This window comes from Entelurus aequoreus, linkage group LG14, assembly GCF_033978785.1.
Source record: "Entelurus aequoreus isolate RoL-2023_Sb linkage group LG14, RoL_Eaeq_v1.1, whole genome shotgun sequence".
In the NCBI taxonomy this organism is placed as follows: Eukaryota; Metazoa; Chordata; class Actinopteri; order Syngnathiformes; family Syngnathidae; genus Entelurus; species Entelurus aequoreus.
This window is the reverse complement of record NC_084744.1, coordinates 32,535,768-32,552,046: the sequence shown is the minus strand read 5'-3', so window position 1 is coordinate 32,552,046 and position 16,279 is coordinate 32,535,768. Positions and strand designations below refer to the sequence as shown.

General features: G+C 42.3%; 1 protein-coding gene across 1 annotated transcript in view; it reads left to right on the top strand.

Moving 5' to 3' along the window:
• LOC133664763 (major facilitator superfamily domain-containing protein 8-like) overlaps nt 1–16,279 on the top strand; it is a 54,093-nt gene that overhangs the window by 28,413 nt on the left and 9,401 nt on the right. Inside the window, exons 7-8 of the mRNA XM_062069665.1 lie at nt 5,456–5,529; nt 10,721–10,934. Coding sequence (XP_061925649.1) covers nt 5,456–5,529; nt 10,721–10,934 — 288 coding nt within the window. The remainder of the gene's footprint in view (nt 1–5,455; nt 5,530–10,720; nt 10,935–16,279) is intronic.

The window sequence follows — 16,279 nt, the reverse complement described above, 5'->3', positions numbered from 1 at the left end:
TCCCCGGTACCATGAAGGGTCTCAGTCATAAAAATGTTAGAAATAAGTCATAAATTATTATTTTTTCATTTAACGCTTGAATCTCGAGATCAACTTCAGGTCTGTCTGTCATTATGACATTTTTTTAAAATTTTGTTTTTATGTTTATGCCCTTTATGTCAAAACCCTTATTTATATGGCAAACACACAAACTATGCAACATTTTCCCCCAAAACATTTCAAAGTGGAATATTTGATGTGAAGTAATTGGAACCCTAAATAGGTCAATAATTCATAACAATAAAAAAATAAAAAGAATAAGTGTTGAAAATAGGCCAAATTTCTATTTTTTTTTTTACTATTAACGCTTAAGTCCGTAGATCTGTTGATTATAAGATTTTATAACTTTTTAATTTTTTTTTGTTTGTTTGTTTGTTGCCCTTTTTGTGAAAGAAAACTTTGTTTTGCACAAAATATGCAATATTTTCCCCCAAAAATATTTCAAAGTGGAATTGTTCCAGTGAAGTCATTGGAGCCTTCAATAGGTCAATAACAGTCCGCATGGCAGCTTTGTGTTATTAGTGTCAACTTTGCCACTTTTTCTTGTTACATTTCACCTGTTTACTCTTTTATTACACTTTTTCATGTTTTACATGTAGTATTTGCAGAATGTGCCGGGCGGGGGCCGTTAACAAATTAGCTGGGGGCCACAAATGGCCCTCGGGCCGCATTTTGGACATACCTGATATAGAACATGCTATACGTTTACCAAACAATCTGTCACTCCTAATCGCTAAATCCCATGAAATCTTATACGTAAAGTCTCTTACGTGAATGAGCTAAATAATATTTAATATTTTACGGTTGTCATGTCTGTGTGATCATGTTTTGTTTTTGTCATGTTCAATTTTGTTTTGGACTCTTTGTGCACTTTTGTTTGTTTTGTCACCCTAGCAACCATTAGTTTTCACCTGTCATGTCACGCACCTGTTTTCACTAATCATGTCGCTATTATTTAAGCCCATTGTTGCCAGGAAGTCAGCCTGGCGACATCACACTCTCTACACACCCTTATGATCCATGCTGCTCTTTTTCATGCCCCTTTCTCGTCCAAGTAAGTTTTCTTTATTCATGCCATAGTTTGCAAGTTTTGTTTTATGTCCATAGTTCTGCCTTTGTGCGAGTTTTTGTTTTTATAGCCAAGTTTTGTACTTCCGCCCTTGTAGTGATGGGTTGATGAGGCGTCATGAAGCGTTTCGACACATTGCAAAACTGTATTGATACTGTGTCGATACTGTGTCACTAAATACTGACATCTGCTGGACATTAAAAATCCCTACAGGCAACCTATGGACCGACTCAACTGACACTGATTTTATGACCTAGTATATACAATAATATAAACCAAGTCATTGTATTTCATTTAGGATTATTTCATATCTTCATTTAAATAAAGATATATTTTTATCTTTTTTAGATACAGTCAATAAATAATGTGAACATGATTCATAACATGGAAAACTAAGAGCACGTGTTGTGAATGAGGATGCTTGTGGACTGGGATTTAAATTTTTTTTTTTTTTACACATTTTTATTAAAAAAAACAGTTTTTCAAACGTATTCAATTTTAGATGATTTCTCTTAGTTATTATTTCTCCTGCTGTAGAAAAGACCCGCTCACAGGCAATGTTCCCTCTAATTGTTCTGAGCAAACACAAAGACTCCCTGAGCATTCAGTGGAGCACATGTGAGCAACATCACACGTGGCAATACCAGCAGCACCCCTGTCTCAAACCAATCTTTTATAATAACACTCAAATGAGAGGAGTCATTTTCATGAGATTATTTTGGAATATTAGTGATTTGGCCCACTTGTAATGAAAATAAAAGAAATCTTGTTTTTCATAAGCTATGGATTAGTATTGTACAATATGTCTGGGTGGGGGTCCTGCTTTGGAAATAATTTGTAGCCCTTTCAGAGATCACATTTAGTTCCCCTTAAACATCCTCATGTTGCACAATGAAATGTAAGCATAGGATGAAGTGTGCATTCCTGTAACTTTCTCTAGTAACAGCATTCCATGATTAATATCAATAAATTAACATTAATAATAAATGACAGTAGAATAAGCACACGTATGACTGAGGAGTCATAGTGTAACTTTGTGTGGTGTTTGAGTTGTCCGACTTTTTGTGTGGCCATAAACGCACCAGTGGTTTAGTGGTATGCGTGTCGGTGACAGATGACAAGTTGGTTTTGGCCTGGTTTGTACGGCAGAAAATGATTAGTTTTTCGAGATAGAAGTGTTTTACTCATGTTTTTGGTGTGGTTATGGCCGAATATGAACAGTTTTGCTCAATAAAGTGATCGATATAATTCCTGTCCTCGAAGCATCTCGATAGACGTTGCAATAATTGAACGATGTTCAATTGAACGGTGTTGACGAACACCGTTAGGGCCGCTTGTATTCACTGTCACTCAAAGTTGCATTGCAAAATTACACAGAATAAATGTGTTTATTTTGTTTAGAATTCAGATGGGTTTGATTTGGTGCGCGGCATATATTTGCTGCGCGCAGAGGACGCTTGAGCAGTGCGCAATTGCGCAGGCACGCACCTTAGAGGGAACGTTGCTCACAGAGCACAGAGGAGGTGTCAGTGCGATACAGTTCGCGTATCGGTCACGTGACCAAAACAGCTCATGATCGGTCACGTGACTTTCTAAAAGCGGTACGCGCACCGACACAGGGTATCGCTCTATGAGCTCGACGCATGCGCCGATGCGTCGGTGTTGCCGGACCCATCACTACGCCCTTGTGCGCGCCTTTTGTTTATTCCTTTTTTTTTTTAGTGTTAAAATTAAATATGTATTCACCTTCACGCCATGTCTGGTCCAAATCATTTGCACCACGGGAGAACAAACCGCGCCTAAGTCCAAGTCTTGACAACGGTAATGTGTTAATAATTTCACACATAAGTCGCTCCTGAGTATAAGTCGCACCCCCCGGCCAAACTATGAAAAAAACTGTGACTTATAGTCCGAATAATACGGTACAAACTTTTTTCGGGGCTGGAACTAATTATTCATATTGACATTGTTTCTTATGGAGAAATTTGCTTCAAGATACAAACTTTTCTATTTACGAACCCTGCGAGAACCATCCATCCATCCATTTTCTACCACTTGTCCCTGTTGGGGTCGCGGCGGGTGCTGGAGCCTATCTCAGCTGCATTCGGGCGGAAGGCGGTGTACACCTGGACAAGTCGCCACCTCATCGCAGGGCCAACACAGATAGACAGACAACTTTCACACTCACATTCACACACTAGGGCCAATTTAGTGTTGCCAATCAACCTATCCCCAGGTGCGTGTTTTTGGCGGTGGGAGGGAGCCGGAGTACCCGGAGGGAACCCACGCAGTCACGGGGAGACCACGCAAACTTCACACAGAAAGATCCCGAGCCTGGTATTGAACCCAGGACTACTCAGGACCTTCGTATTGTGAGGCACATGCACTCCAATTACCGTATTTTTCGGACTATAAGTCGCAGTTTTTTTCATAGTTTGGCCAGGCTCCAGTGCGACTTATAAATGTTTTTTTCCTTTTTTATCATGCATTTTCGGCAGGTGCGACTTATACTCTGGTGCGACTTATACTCCGAAAAATACGGTAAGTTTTAAAATCCATGTTCCACTATACTTTTTTGTTCTTTTAAAAGCCTTCTGAAAGCCACTACTACCGACCACGCAGTCTGATAGTTTATATATCAATGATGAAATCTTAACATTGCAACACATGCCAATACGGCCGGGTTAACTTATAAAGTGCAATGTTAAATTTCCGTCTATGTATGATGACGTATGCGCGTGACGTCAATCGTTGAAACGGAAGTATTCGGACACATTGTATCCAATACAAACAGCTCTGTTTTCATCTCAAAATTCCACAGTATTCTGGACATCTGTGTTGGTGAATCTTTTGCAATTTGTTTAATGAACAATGGAGACTGCAGAGAAGAAAGTTGTAGGTGGGATCGGTGTATTAGCGGCCGGCTGCAGCAACACAACCAGGAGGACTTTGACTTGGATAGCAGACGCGCTATCCGACGCTAGCCGCCGACCGCATCTATGATCGAATGAAGTCCTTTGTCGCTCCGTCGATCGCTGGAACGCAGGTGAGCACGGGTGTTGATGAGCAGATGAGGGCTGGCTGGCGTAGGTGGATAGTTAATGTTTTTAGCATAGCTCTGTGAGGTCCCGTTGCTAAGTTAGCTTCAATGGCGTCGTTAGCAACAGCATTGTTAAGCTTCGCCAGGCTAGAAAGCATTAACCGTGTAGTTACAGGTCCATGGTTTAATAGTATTGTTGATTTTCTGTCTATCCTTCCAGTCAGGGGTTTATTTCTTTTGTTTCTATCTGCATTTGAGCCCGATGCTATCACGTTAGCTCCGTAGCTAAAGTGCTTTGCCGATGTATTGTCGTGGTGATAAAAGTCACTGTGAATGTCCATTTCGCGTTCTCGACTCTCATTTTCAAGAGGATATAGTATCCGAGGTGTTTTAAAATACAAATCCGTGATCCACAATAGAAAAAGGAGCGAGTGTGGAATCCAATGAGCCAGCTTGTACCTAAGTTACGGTCAGAGCGAAAAAAGATGCGTCCTACACTGCACTCTAGTCCTTCACTCTCACGTTCCTCATCCACGAATCTTTCATCCTGGCTCAAATTAATGGGGTAATCGTCGCTTTCTCGGTCCGAATCACTCTCGCTGCTGGTGTAAACAATGGGGAAATGTGAGGAGCCTTTCAACCTGCGACGTCACGCTACTTCCGGTACAGGCAAGGCTTTTTTTTATCAGCGACCAAAAGTTGTGAACTTTATCGTCGATGTTCTCTACTAAATCCTTTCAGCAAAAATATGGCAATATCGCAAAATGATCAAATATGACACATAGAATGGATCTGCTATCCCCTTTTAAATAAAAAAAAATTCATTTCAGTAGGCCTTTAAATAAAACCAAACCCTTCTGCCAAGCGACCGCCTCAAAATGGGAACCATTTGAATACAAAGCTTAGACCACACAGTGCAATATCAAGCACTTCTCTTCAGCCATCTGGCCAACATATCCAAATTTAGCAGCAAGCACAGCTCAGTTTTCACTCCTCTCCAAGTCCCTTTTTTTTTTCCAACATTCCCTACTGGAATAGATCACAATTTGGAAATGATAAGAATACACTTAGTTCTTTATTGCAGTTTGGATTTTAGCAAAATAAGCAGGCCATTTATCTCCCAGCCAAGTTGTGCACTGCCTGCCCAAGTTTTCTTTTCTCTTTAGAGAGCGTTTTCCTCGGCATAAATCGCCAGTTTAAGCTTTCAATTTAATGGTAGCACTTCAGCTGATTTTATGATTTTTTTTTTTTTTACTTCCCTCTTTGGTTTGCTCAGTGCCGCTCTCTCTTTGTCTTCCGCCCTGTAGAGTTCCTGAGGGAGGAGGTGATTGTTCTCCTCACCGCTCAGTTCATCACTCTCTTCAATCAGACTGCGCTGGAGGTGAGAGCTGCCATCAGCCGGAATTTCCTAGAAGTCCTCACGTCACACTCAGAGCCTCAACCCGCCGAAAAAAAGTACTTTGTAAAACTGATCAAGTGATAATGCAGAGCAAATTCAGAGTGCAAAAAAAAGTACATGCATGTATCTTTACTTGGGATGATTTTCATTTGTTTTTATTTTTTTATTTTTTTTTGTCCTGTTCAGCTTCTCAGGCAAATCATATAGTAGATGTAGATGCCCATATCGGCTGTTCAGATTTACTTTACAAAAGAGAAGTGTAGGATACTTCTCTTGTTGCCTTATTTGTATTTGACTTTATTAAATGTATTTATATTATCATTTGGTGCAGCCGGGCCGGAGCAGGAGGGGATAGAAAGAGGAAAAAAAGGGATGATGTTTGGTAAGAAATTATCATGTTCGAGCCCATTATCGGATCCTCTTATCGAACCGATTCCTTATCGATTCTCTTATCGAATCCAGATAGGTTGTTGTATGTGGGAAAAAAAACACAATATTTGGTTTAACAAAAGCTCACTTTTATTTTATAAGAAAAAAATAAAATAAAATAAATAAGTATTGACTGTTGTTACCCAAAGTATATTACCATATTTTCCGCACCATAAGGCGCCCCGTGTTATTAGCCGCATGTTCAATGAACGGCATATTTCAAAACTTTGTTTACCTATTAGCCGCCCCGTGCTATTAGCCGCACCTACGCTACGCTAAAGGGAATGTCAACAAAACAGTCAGATAGGTCAGTCAAACTTTAATAATATATTACAAACCAGCGTTCTAACAATTCTGTTCACTCCCAAAATGTAATGTGCAAATGTGCAATCACAAAAATAGTAACACTCAAAATAGTGCAAAGCAATAGCAACATCAATAACTCAACGTTGCTCATACGTTAGTGTCACACAACACACAAAATAAACATTTAAAGCTCACTTTCTGAAGTTATTACTCATCCACAAATCCATCGAATTATTCTTCTTCGGTGTGCTTCACTTGTTTTTTGGCACCATCTGTGATGTGGACGCGCATGCAGTCGTAGATCAACAGGGATAGCTGCGTGAAAAAAGTCACCCGGTGTCTTCGCTCATCTTTTCTTCATCCATCCATCCCTTCGAGTTAGCTTTTATGATGACGCCGGCTGGAAAGTTCTCTTTTGGCAAGGTCTTCCTTTTGAATATCACCGTAGGTGGAAGTTTCTGGCCGTTAGCATGGCAAGCTAGCTAGCTCACGGTGAAGGACGACTTCTCATTGCCTGTGGTGCGAATATTCACCGTACGTGGTCCCGTTGTATCCACAGTGCGGTTCACAGGAATATCAAAAGTCAGTGGAACCTTGTACGCGTGTCTCTTAGTAGGAGACATTTTGTGCTCTTTACAGAAACACACAAATGAAATGAAACGTAATATCCGCGCGCTTCTTCTTCTACGGGGGCGGGTGCTCACCTTGGCGGTTGCTTACAGTAGAAGAAGAAGCGCTTCCTCTTCTATGGAGCGGTTGCTTACCGTAGAAGAAGAAGCGCTTCCTCTTCTACGGGGAAAAAAAAATTGGCGGCTGTTTACCGTAGTTGCGAGACCTAAACTTTATGAAAATAAATATTAATATTAATCCATATATAAGGCGCACCGGGTTATTAGCCGCACTGTCAGCTTTTGAGAAAAATTGTGGTTTTTAGGTGCGGCTTATGGTGCGGAAAATACGGTAAGTGGGATTTTTTAGAAAAACAAATGTATACAGTAACACAAAAACAACCTGTCTCTGTGATCACTATAGGTGTATAAATAATAATATAGTGTTAAATAATGTCCATCCGTTGGGCACAAAACTGAAAATAATACAGCTCTCCAAAAAGTGCACTTCTGCTGCTATTGGAACATACTAACTACACACACAGGCAGACAGCTAACAAACAATCCCAAGACGTCTAATAAAGTTCCAAAACAGATTAACCCATTTAGGCTCTTTATTGTTGTTGATCTTGCGTTGTCTTTTCCTATCTTTACTTTTGTCTTGCACTGGACTGTTATTTTTTATTTTTTTAAACTGAAATACACACAATGACAAATGTATAAGCTATGCGATGCAATTAACATACTGAAATTTTATACACAATATGTAAATATTAGCTTCAAACAAATACTTCTGAGTGTTGAAACTATTTTGATGGTGGAAATACACAACTGGCAGCCATTTTAAGTCCTCAAAACATCCATTGAAACAGTGCACAAAAATCGTTTTTCATTAAACATCTTAGTATCAAATGTAACCACTTTCCACCTTAATATTGAGTTACATAAACAAGTTAAACAGTTTACTTACAGACTTATCTTTTCCAAGGCTTGTAAGAGCTAACACAACTTGTCTACTTCTCAATTGTCTCATGAACTGAACTGACGTCGCCAACCCGGAAGTGCCCAAACTAATGACGCATAGTATTTTCATATCGCCACAAGGTGTCAGTAAGAGTCTACAATCAAATGGGCATAACATTGCCCATTTGGGATTCGTTCCCAGGGATTTGAATAAAGAACCAACTCTTTTTCTTTACTATAGTGGCCTCGATAACGGGAACCGGTTCTCAAAAAGGGATTCGAGTCCATGGAATCGGTTCTTTTCTTATCGAACAACCGGGAGAACCGGTTTCGAACATCATCCCTAATAAGCTAATCGAGGAAATATGGACAGACTAGGGTTGTACGGTATACCGGTACTGGTATAGTATCGCGGCACTAATGAATCAATTTGAAAAAGGTCCATATGCACCATAAAATAAAAATCAGATTTATACCCATTTAAATACATTACAAAGCACAAGCTAACTGATAGCATGCTAATGTTAGCTTGCTTGCATGCTAACATAAGCATGATAGTTTTTTAGCTAAATTTGCTTCTGTTTACCCCAGAGTCAAATAACTTGGTACGTGACATTTGTTAACTGTTAGCATGCAAACGTTAGCATGCTAGCAAACTAATATTAGCATGCTAACTTTTTTTTTTGCTGTTTTTTGATTTTTTTCTCTACTTCCGCAGCCATGCACCTTTGTGAGACATGCTAACTGTTAGCATGCCATCGTTAGCACACATGCTAAGTGTTAAATTTTAATATAAGCATGCTAATGTTTTAGGCTAGATCTATAGCTCATTTTGTACACTTGCACCTAAAACTCACAGATTCGGACACTCGGCACCTTCTTAAAAGTACGGTGGCTTCCGACGACCAGAGGTCCAGGGCACAGATTGCAGGACCATCAAAATTTACGTGGGAATTTTGTAGTTCTTACTACAATACTATAATTTGAAAAACGTCCATATGCACCATAAAATAAAATTCAGAAGTATACCTATTTGTATACATTACAAAGCACAAGCTAACTGATGCTAACGTTAGCTTGCTTGCATGCTAACATAAGCTACATTTGCTTCGGTTTACCCCGGAGTCAAATAACTTGGTACGTGACATTTGTTTACTGTTAGCATGAAAACGTTAGCATGCTAGCATGCTAATATTACATTACAAAGCACAAGCTAACTGATAGCATGCTAATGTTAGCTTGCTTGCATGCCAACACAAGCATGATATTTTTTTTAGCAAAATCTGCTTCTGTTTACCCCAGTGTGGTACGTGACATTTGTTTACTGTTAGCATGAAAATGTTATCATGCTAGCAAGCTAATATTAGCATGCTAACTCTTTTTTTGTTGCTGTTTTTTCCCTTTTTTCTCTACTTCCGCAGCCATACACCTTACAGCCGTGTTACTTGATATGTGAGACATGCTAACTGTTAGCATGCCATCGTTAGCACACATGCTAAGTGTTACATTTTAATGTAAGCATGCTAATGTTTTAGGCTAGATCTATAGCTCATTTTGTACACTTGCACCTAAAATTCACAGATTCGGACACTCGGCACCGTCTTAAAAGTACGGCGGCTTCTGACGAAGCCCCGGCCAGAGGTCCAGGGCACAGATTGCAGGACCATCAAAATTTCCTTGGGAATTTTCTAGTTCTTAATATAATATTGTAATTTAAAAAAACGTCCATATGCACCATAAAATTTTATTCAGAATTATACCTATTTAAATACATTTCAAAGCACAAGCTAACTGATGCTAAAGTTAGCTTGCTTTCATGCTAACATAAGCTACATTAGCTTCGGTTTACCCCAGAGTCAAATAACTTGGTACGTGACATTTGTTTACTGTTAGCATGAAAACGTTAGCATGCTAGCAAGCTAATATCAGCATGCTAATATTACATTACATAGCACAAGCTAACTGATAGCATGCTAATGTTAGCTTGCTTGCATGCCAACACAAGCATGATATTTTTTTAGCAAAATTTGCTTCTGTTTACCCCAGTGTGGTACGTGACATTTTTTTACTGTTAGCATGAAAACGTTAGCATGCTAACTTTTTTTTTGTTGCTGTTTTTTCCCTTTTTTCTCTACTTCCGCAGCCATACACCTTACAGCCGTGTAACTTCATATGTGAGACATGCTAACTGTTAGCATGCCATCGTTAGCACACATGCTAAGTGTTACATTTTAATATAAGCATGCTAATGTTTTAGGCTAAAGCTATAGCCCATTTTGTACACTTGCAACTAAAACTCACAGATTCGGACACTCGGCACCATCTTAAAAGTACGGCGGTCCGGGGCACAGATTGCAGGCCCATCAAAATTTCCACAGGAATGTTCTAGTTCATACTATTATACTATAATTTGAGCAAATCAATGACTTGCAGTTAAGTAAAACGTTTAAAAATGTCTCTGGATTACATTCTGACAACAAAAGTGTACAAATATTGGGGTCTTTTCTTAAGAAAATGTTATTTATGGAAGCGAGTAATAACCTGATTCATCATAATGAAGCACAATTGAAGAGAATGATTAATCTGATTTAAAAAGTGCATCACTTGACAGGCCTAAAAAAAATCACCAAAAAAAAATTCCCCCATCAAAGAGCCCTGCGGTCATTTTTAACAGCCATTTATAGGTTATCAAACCTCTGACCGATGAATAGTTGAACTACTTTGCCACATCAAGGGCCTCAATTGTCATAATTTTAATATAAAAAAAGGACCAGTTCTTTTGATCTGGTCCACATTGGGATTTTAAATAGTTTTTACATCCGCCCGAATGACCTCGTTGTAACAATATGTTTTCCCCCAACCCCCAGACCATGGTGACTCCTCTGACGCAGCGCTACTTTGGCTTTGGCGAGCTGGGCAACAGTGTGATGTACAGCCTGTGTGGGGTGGAGGTCATCCTGGGCTTCCTCTTTGTTCGCTGGCTGAGCGGGAAGGTGGCGGACCGTGCGGTGCTGGCTGCGGGCCTGGTCATCTGTTGCGCCGCCTGCGTCTGGTGCCTCGTGTTCCTCTGCAACCTCCAAGGTGCGAAATGCCTGCATGCGATGGTACACACAAAACAGAGCCACGTCTGGGGTGTCACAACTTTTTGACTTAAGGGTCGCATTGGGCCATACGCTGCAAAAAGTCAGTGTTCAAAAACAAGAAAAAATAGGGGTATTTTATTTGAACTAAGCAAAATTATCTGCCAATAGAACAAGACAATTCGGTTTGTCAAGACTTTCCAAAACAAGTCAAATTAGCTAACCTCAATGAACCCAAAAATACCTTAAAGGCCTACTGAAATGAATTTGTTTTATTTAAACGGGGATAGCAGATCCATTCTATGTGTCATACTTGATCATTTCGCGATATTGCCATATTTTTGCTGAAAGGATTTAGTAGAGAACAACGACGATAAAGGTCGCAACTTTTGGTCGCTGATAAAAAAAAGCCTTGCCTGTACCGGAAGTAGCGTGACGTCACCGGAGGAAGGACCCCTCACATTTCCCCATTGTTTACAATGCAGCGAGAGAGATTCGGACCGAGAAAGCGACGATTACCCCATTAATTTGAGCGAGGATGAAAGATTTGTGAATGAGGTACGTGAGAGTGAAGGACTAGAGGGCAGTGCAGGACGTATCTTTTTTCGCTCCGACCGTAACTTAGGTACAAGGGTTCATTGGATTCCACACTTTCTCCTTTTTCTATTGTGGATCACGGATTTGTATTTTAAACCACCTCGGATACTATATCCTCTTGAAAATGAGAGTCGAGAACGCGGAATGGACATTCACAGTGACTTTTATCTCCACAACAATACATCGGCGAAGCACTTTAGCTACTGAGCTAACGTGATAGCATCGTGCTTAACTGCAGATAGAAACAAAATAAATAAATCCCTGACTGGAAGGATAGACATAAAACCAACAATACTATTAAACTATGGACCTGTAACTAAACGGTTAATAATTCCCAGCTTGGCGAAGCTTAACAATGCTGTTGCTAACGACGCCATTGAAGCTAACTTAGCAACGGGACCTCACAGAGGTATGATAAAAACATTAGCGCTCCACCTACGCCAGCCAGCCCTCATCTGCTCATCAACACCCGTGCTCACCTGCGTTCCAGCGATCGACGGAAGGACGAAAGACTTCACCCGATCATCCGTGCGGTCGGCGGCTAGCGTCGGATAGCGCGTCTGCTATCCAAGTCAAAGTCCTCCTGGTTGTGTTGCTGCAGCCAGTCGCTAATACACCGTTCCCCCCTACAACTTTCTTCTTTGCAGTCTTCATTGTTCATTATGTCATGTCTGTGATTATGTTTTGTTTTAGTCAAGTTCGGTTTTGGTTTTGGACTTTTTGTGCACTTTTATTTGTCACCATAGCAACCATTAGTTTCACCTGGTTCACATCGTCATGTCACGCACCTGTTCACGTTTAGAGTCACGCACCTGTTTTCACTGATCATGTCACTATATAAGTTTTTCTGTTTCTGTTGTTCGTCCTGGCGACATCACACTCCTGCCACTCTATTCACCCTCATGATCCATGCTGCTCTTTTTTATGCCCCTCTTCTCATGTCAAGTAAGTTTTGTTATTGTTCATAGTTTTTTGCCTTTGTGCTATAGTGTTTTATTTTCATAGCCACGTTTTGTACTTCCGCCTTTGTGCGCGCTTTTTGTTAATCCCCTTTTGAGTTAAAATATTAAACATGTCCTCACCTGCACGCCACGTATGGTCCAATTCATTTGCACCACTGGAGAACCAACCACGCCACAGACCGAGTCGTGACAGATGTCGCCAGCTAAAAAGTTCTCCAGCAAGTTTGGACGAAGGAACGTGGGAGGTCCTGCGCACCATGGAAGCCGAGACACTTCGCTATTCCCCCATGGAGCGCAAGGACCTCATGTGGGACCGGAAAACTGGTGCCGATCAGCTCCGTTTGGCCCGGGGACGTTGGCGCGTCATCCCTGTCCCGGAAGCGCCGCTCCAGACCAAGAACGTCAGCACGCGGCGCTCCCGCAAGCTCCTCCCGCAAGCTCCTCCCGCAAGCTCCTCCCGCAAGCTCCTCCCGCAAGCTCCTCCCCCTCCGGGCGGAAATGGGCCGCAGCCTGCCCGGCTTACCCAGGATGACATCACAGACCAAGATTTTTTTTTTCTAAATTATTTTTCTTTTGATCACCCGCCTCCAACCAAGGACTCTAAAAACATGATAAGACATTACCAGGACATGTTTTTAGAAATTAGATCCTGTCAAGCCAACCCACCCAAATTTCATGCCCCGCCCCCCAAGACTCAAGCCACGCCCATGCCACATGTTTCTTTTTTTTCACCCACTCAATCCCAGGTACAAAAAGAAAGACATTTTGGAAAATTTATAGGGGAGGATTTTGCCCCCCTCCTGACCTCCCTCCACCCACCCCAAAAGACGGTTCCAGACCGCGGGGAGCGCGTCTGGGATCCGCTCCTTGAGGGGAGGGGGCTAGGGCTGGGAACTGTTCAGGTGGGGTCGCTCTTCGCCATGCCAAGCCACAGCCTCCAGCACGACCACCACCACCAGTCTTTCATCACGCCAAGCCACAGCCACCAGCACGGCCGCCACCACCAGTCTTTCGACCTGCCAAGCCACAGCCTCCAGCTAGGCCACCTCCACCTGCTCCACGCCCTGCTCCAAGGCTATCAACACGACGCCAAGTGCCGCCAGTCGCAGCTCCACGACGCCAAGTGCCGCCAGTCGCAGCTCCACGACGCCAAGTGCCGCCAGTCGCAGCTCCACGACGCCAAGTGCCGCCAGTCGCAGCTTCACGACGCCAAGTGCCGCCAGTCGCAGCTTCACGACGCCAAGTGCCGCCAGTCGCAGCTTCACGACGCCAAGTGCCGCCAGTCGCAGCTCCACGACGCCAAGTGCCGCCAGTCACAGCTCCACGACGCGACCCCTCAAGCCAAGACCAAGATCCCCCAAGTCCAAGCCAAGACCAAGACCCCCCAAGTCCAAGCCAAAACCAAGACCCCCCAAGTCCAAGCCAAGACCAAGACCCCCCAAGTCCAAGCCAAGACCAAGACCCCCCACGCCAACACCAAGTCCAAGACCCCCCACGCCAAGACCAAGTCCAAGACCAACCACGCCAAGACCAAGTCCAAGACCAACCATGCCAAGACCAAGTCCAAGATCAAGACCAACCATGCCAAGTCCAAGATCAAGACCAACCATGCCAAATCCAAATCCAAGACCAAGACCAACCATGCCAAGACCAAGTCCAAGATCAAGACCAACCATGCCAAGTCCAAGATCAAGACCAACCATGCCAAATCCAAGACAAAGACCAACCATGCCAAGACCAACCATGCCAAGACCAAGACCAAGACCAACCATGCCAAGTCCAAGACCAAGACCAACCATGCCAAATCCAAATCCAAGACCAACCATGCCAAATCCAAGACCAAGACCAACCATGCCAAGACCAACCATGGCCACGCCAAGCTTCGCCGCCCGACGTGCCACGCCAAGCTTCGCCGCCTGACGTTCCACGCCAAGCTTCGCCACCTGCTTCATCTGCAGTTTCCACGTCTGCCACGATGACGACGCATCCACCTCGTCGGCCATGGATGTGGCCAGTCCATGGGCGTCCGCCACGCCAGGTACGCCGACCTCCTCGTCGGCCACGGATGTGGCCACTACCTGGTCGGCCCCCACGCCAAGTGCGCCCACCTCCTCGTCGGCCATGGATATGGCCATTCCCGGGTCGCCCACCTCATCAGGTACAGCGGCGGTGTACGCGTCGCCGCCACCTGATCCTGCCCCGGTGGATTCGGGGACACCTGGTCTGGCGACCCACCGCCATGTCCCCCTCCCGCCCTCCCATGACTCTCGATCCTGCCTTGTTTTGGACATCTGGGATCTGTCCGTAAGGGGGGGGGGCTCTGTCATGTCTGTGATTATGTTTTGTTTTAGTCATGTTCGGTTTTGGTTTTGGACTTTTTGTGCACTTTTATTTGTCACCATAGCAACCATTAGTTTCACCTGGTTCACATCGTCATGTCACGCACCTGTTCACGTTTAGAGTCACGCACCTGTTTTCACTGATCATGTCACTATATACGTTTTTCTGTTTCTGTTGTTCGTCCTGGCGACATCACACTCCTGCCACTCTGTTCACCCTCATGATCCATGCTGCTCTTTTTTATGCCCCTCTTCTCATGTCAAGTAAGTTTTGTTATTGTTCATAGTTTTTTGCCTTTGTGCTATAGTGTTTTATTTTCATAGCCACGTTTTGTACTTCCGTCTTTGTGCGCGCTTTTTGTTAATCCCCTTTTGAGTTAAAATATTAAACATGTCCTCACCTGCACGCCACGTATGGTCCAATTCATTTGCACCACTGGAGAACCAACCACGCCACAGACCGAGTCGTGACACATTAAACAAATTGCAAAAGATTCACCAACACAGATGTCCAGAATACTGTGGAATTTTGCGATGAAAACAGAGTTTTTTTGTATTGGATACAATGTGTCCGAATACTTCCGTTTCAACCATTGACGTCACGCGCATACGTCATCATACATAGACGTTTTCAACCGGAAGTTTCGCGGTATATTTAAAATTGCACTTTATAAGTTAACCCGGCCGTATTGGCATGTGTTGCAATGTTAAGATTTCATCATTGATATATAAACTATCAGACTGCGTGGTCGGTAGTAGTGGCTTTCAGTAGGCCTTTAAAATAAGTATATTCTCACTAATAACAAGTGCACTTTTCTTGGTAGAAAAAAAATAGGAGAACTTTTTGCTCAATATGTTATAAAATATTCTTAAATTAAGTAAATGCTTTTTTATACTTGCCAACCTTGAGACCTCCGAATTCGGGAGATTTGTGCCCCCGGCACAAAATAAATACTCGGAGTTATGTACAACACATGTGCTCAAGCTAGGTTTTCTATTGTTTTTCATTTTTGGAATATCGAGTGATAATTTTGGCTTTGAATTTGAATTTGAATTTGAAATGTAGTGTTGTAACGATACCAGTATTTTGGTACCGGTACTACAATTATTTCGATACTTTTCGGTACTTTTCTAAATAAAGGGGACCACAAAAAAATGGCATTATTGGCTTTATTTTAACAAAAAATCTTAGAGTACATTAAACATATGTTTCTTATTGCAGTTAAGTCCTTAAATAAAATAGTGAACATACTATTCAACTCAACTGGTCTTTTAGTAGTAAGTAAGCAAACAAAGGCTCCTATTTAGTCTGCTGACGTATGCAGTAACATATTGTGTCATTTATCATTCTAATATTTTGTCAATATTATTAAGGACAAATGGTAGAAAATTAATTATTAATCTACCTGTTCATTTACTGTTAATATCTGCTTACTTTCTCTTTTAAC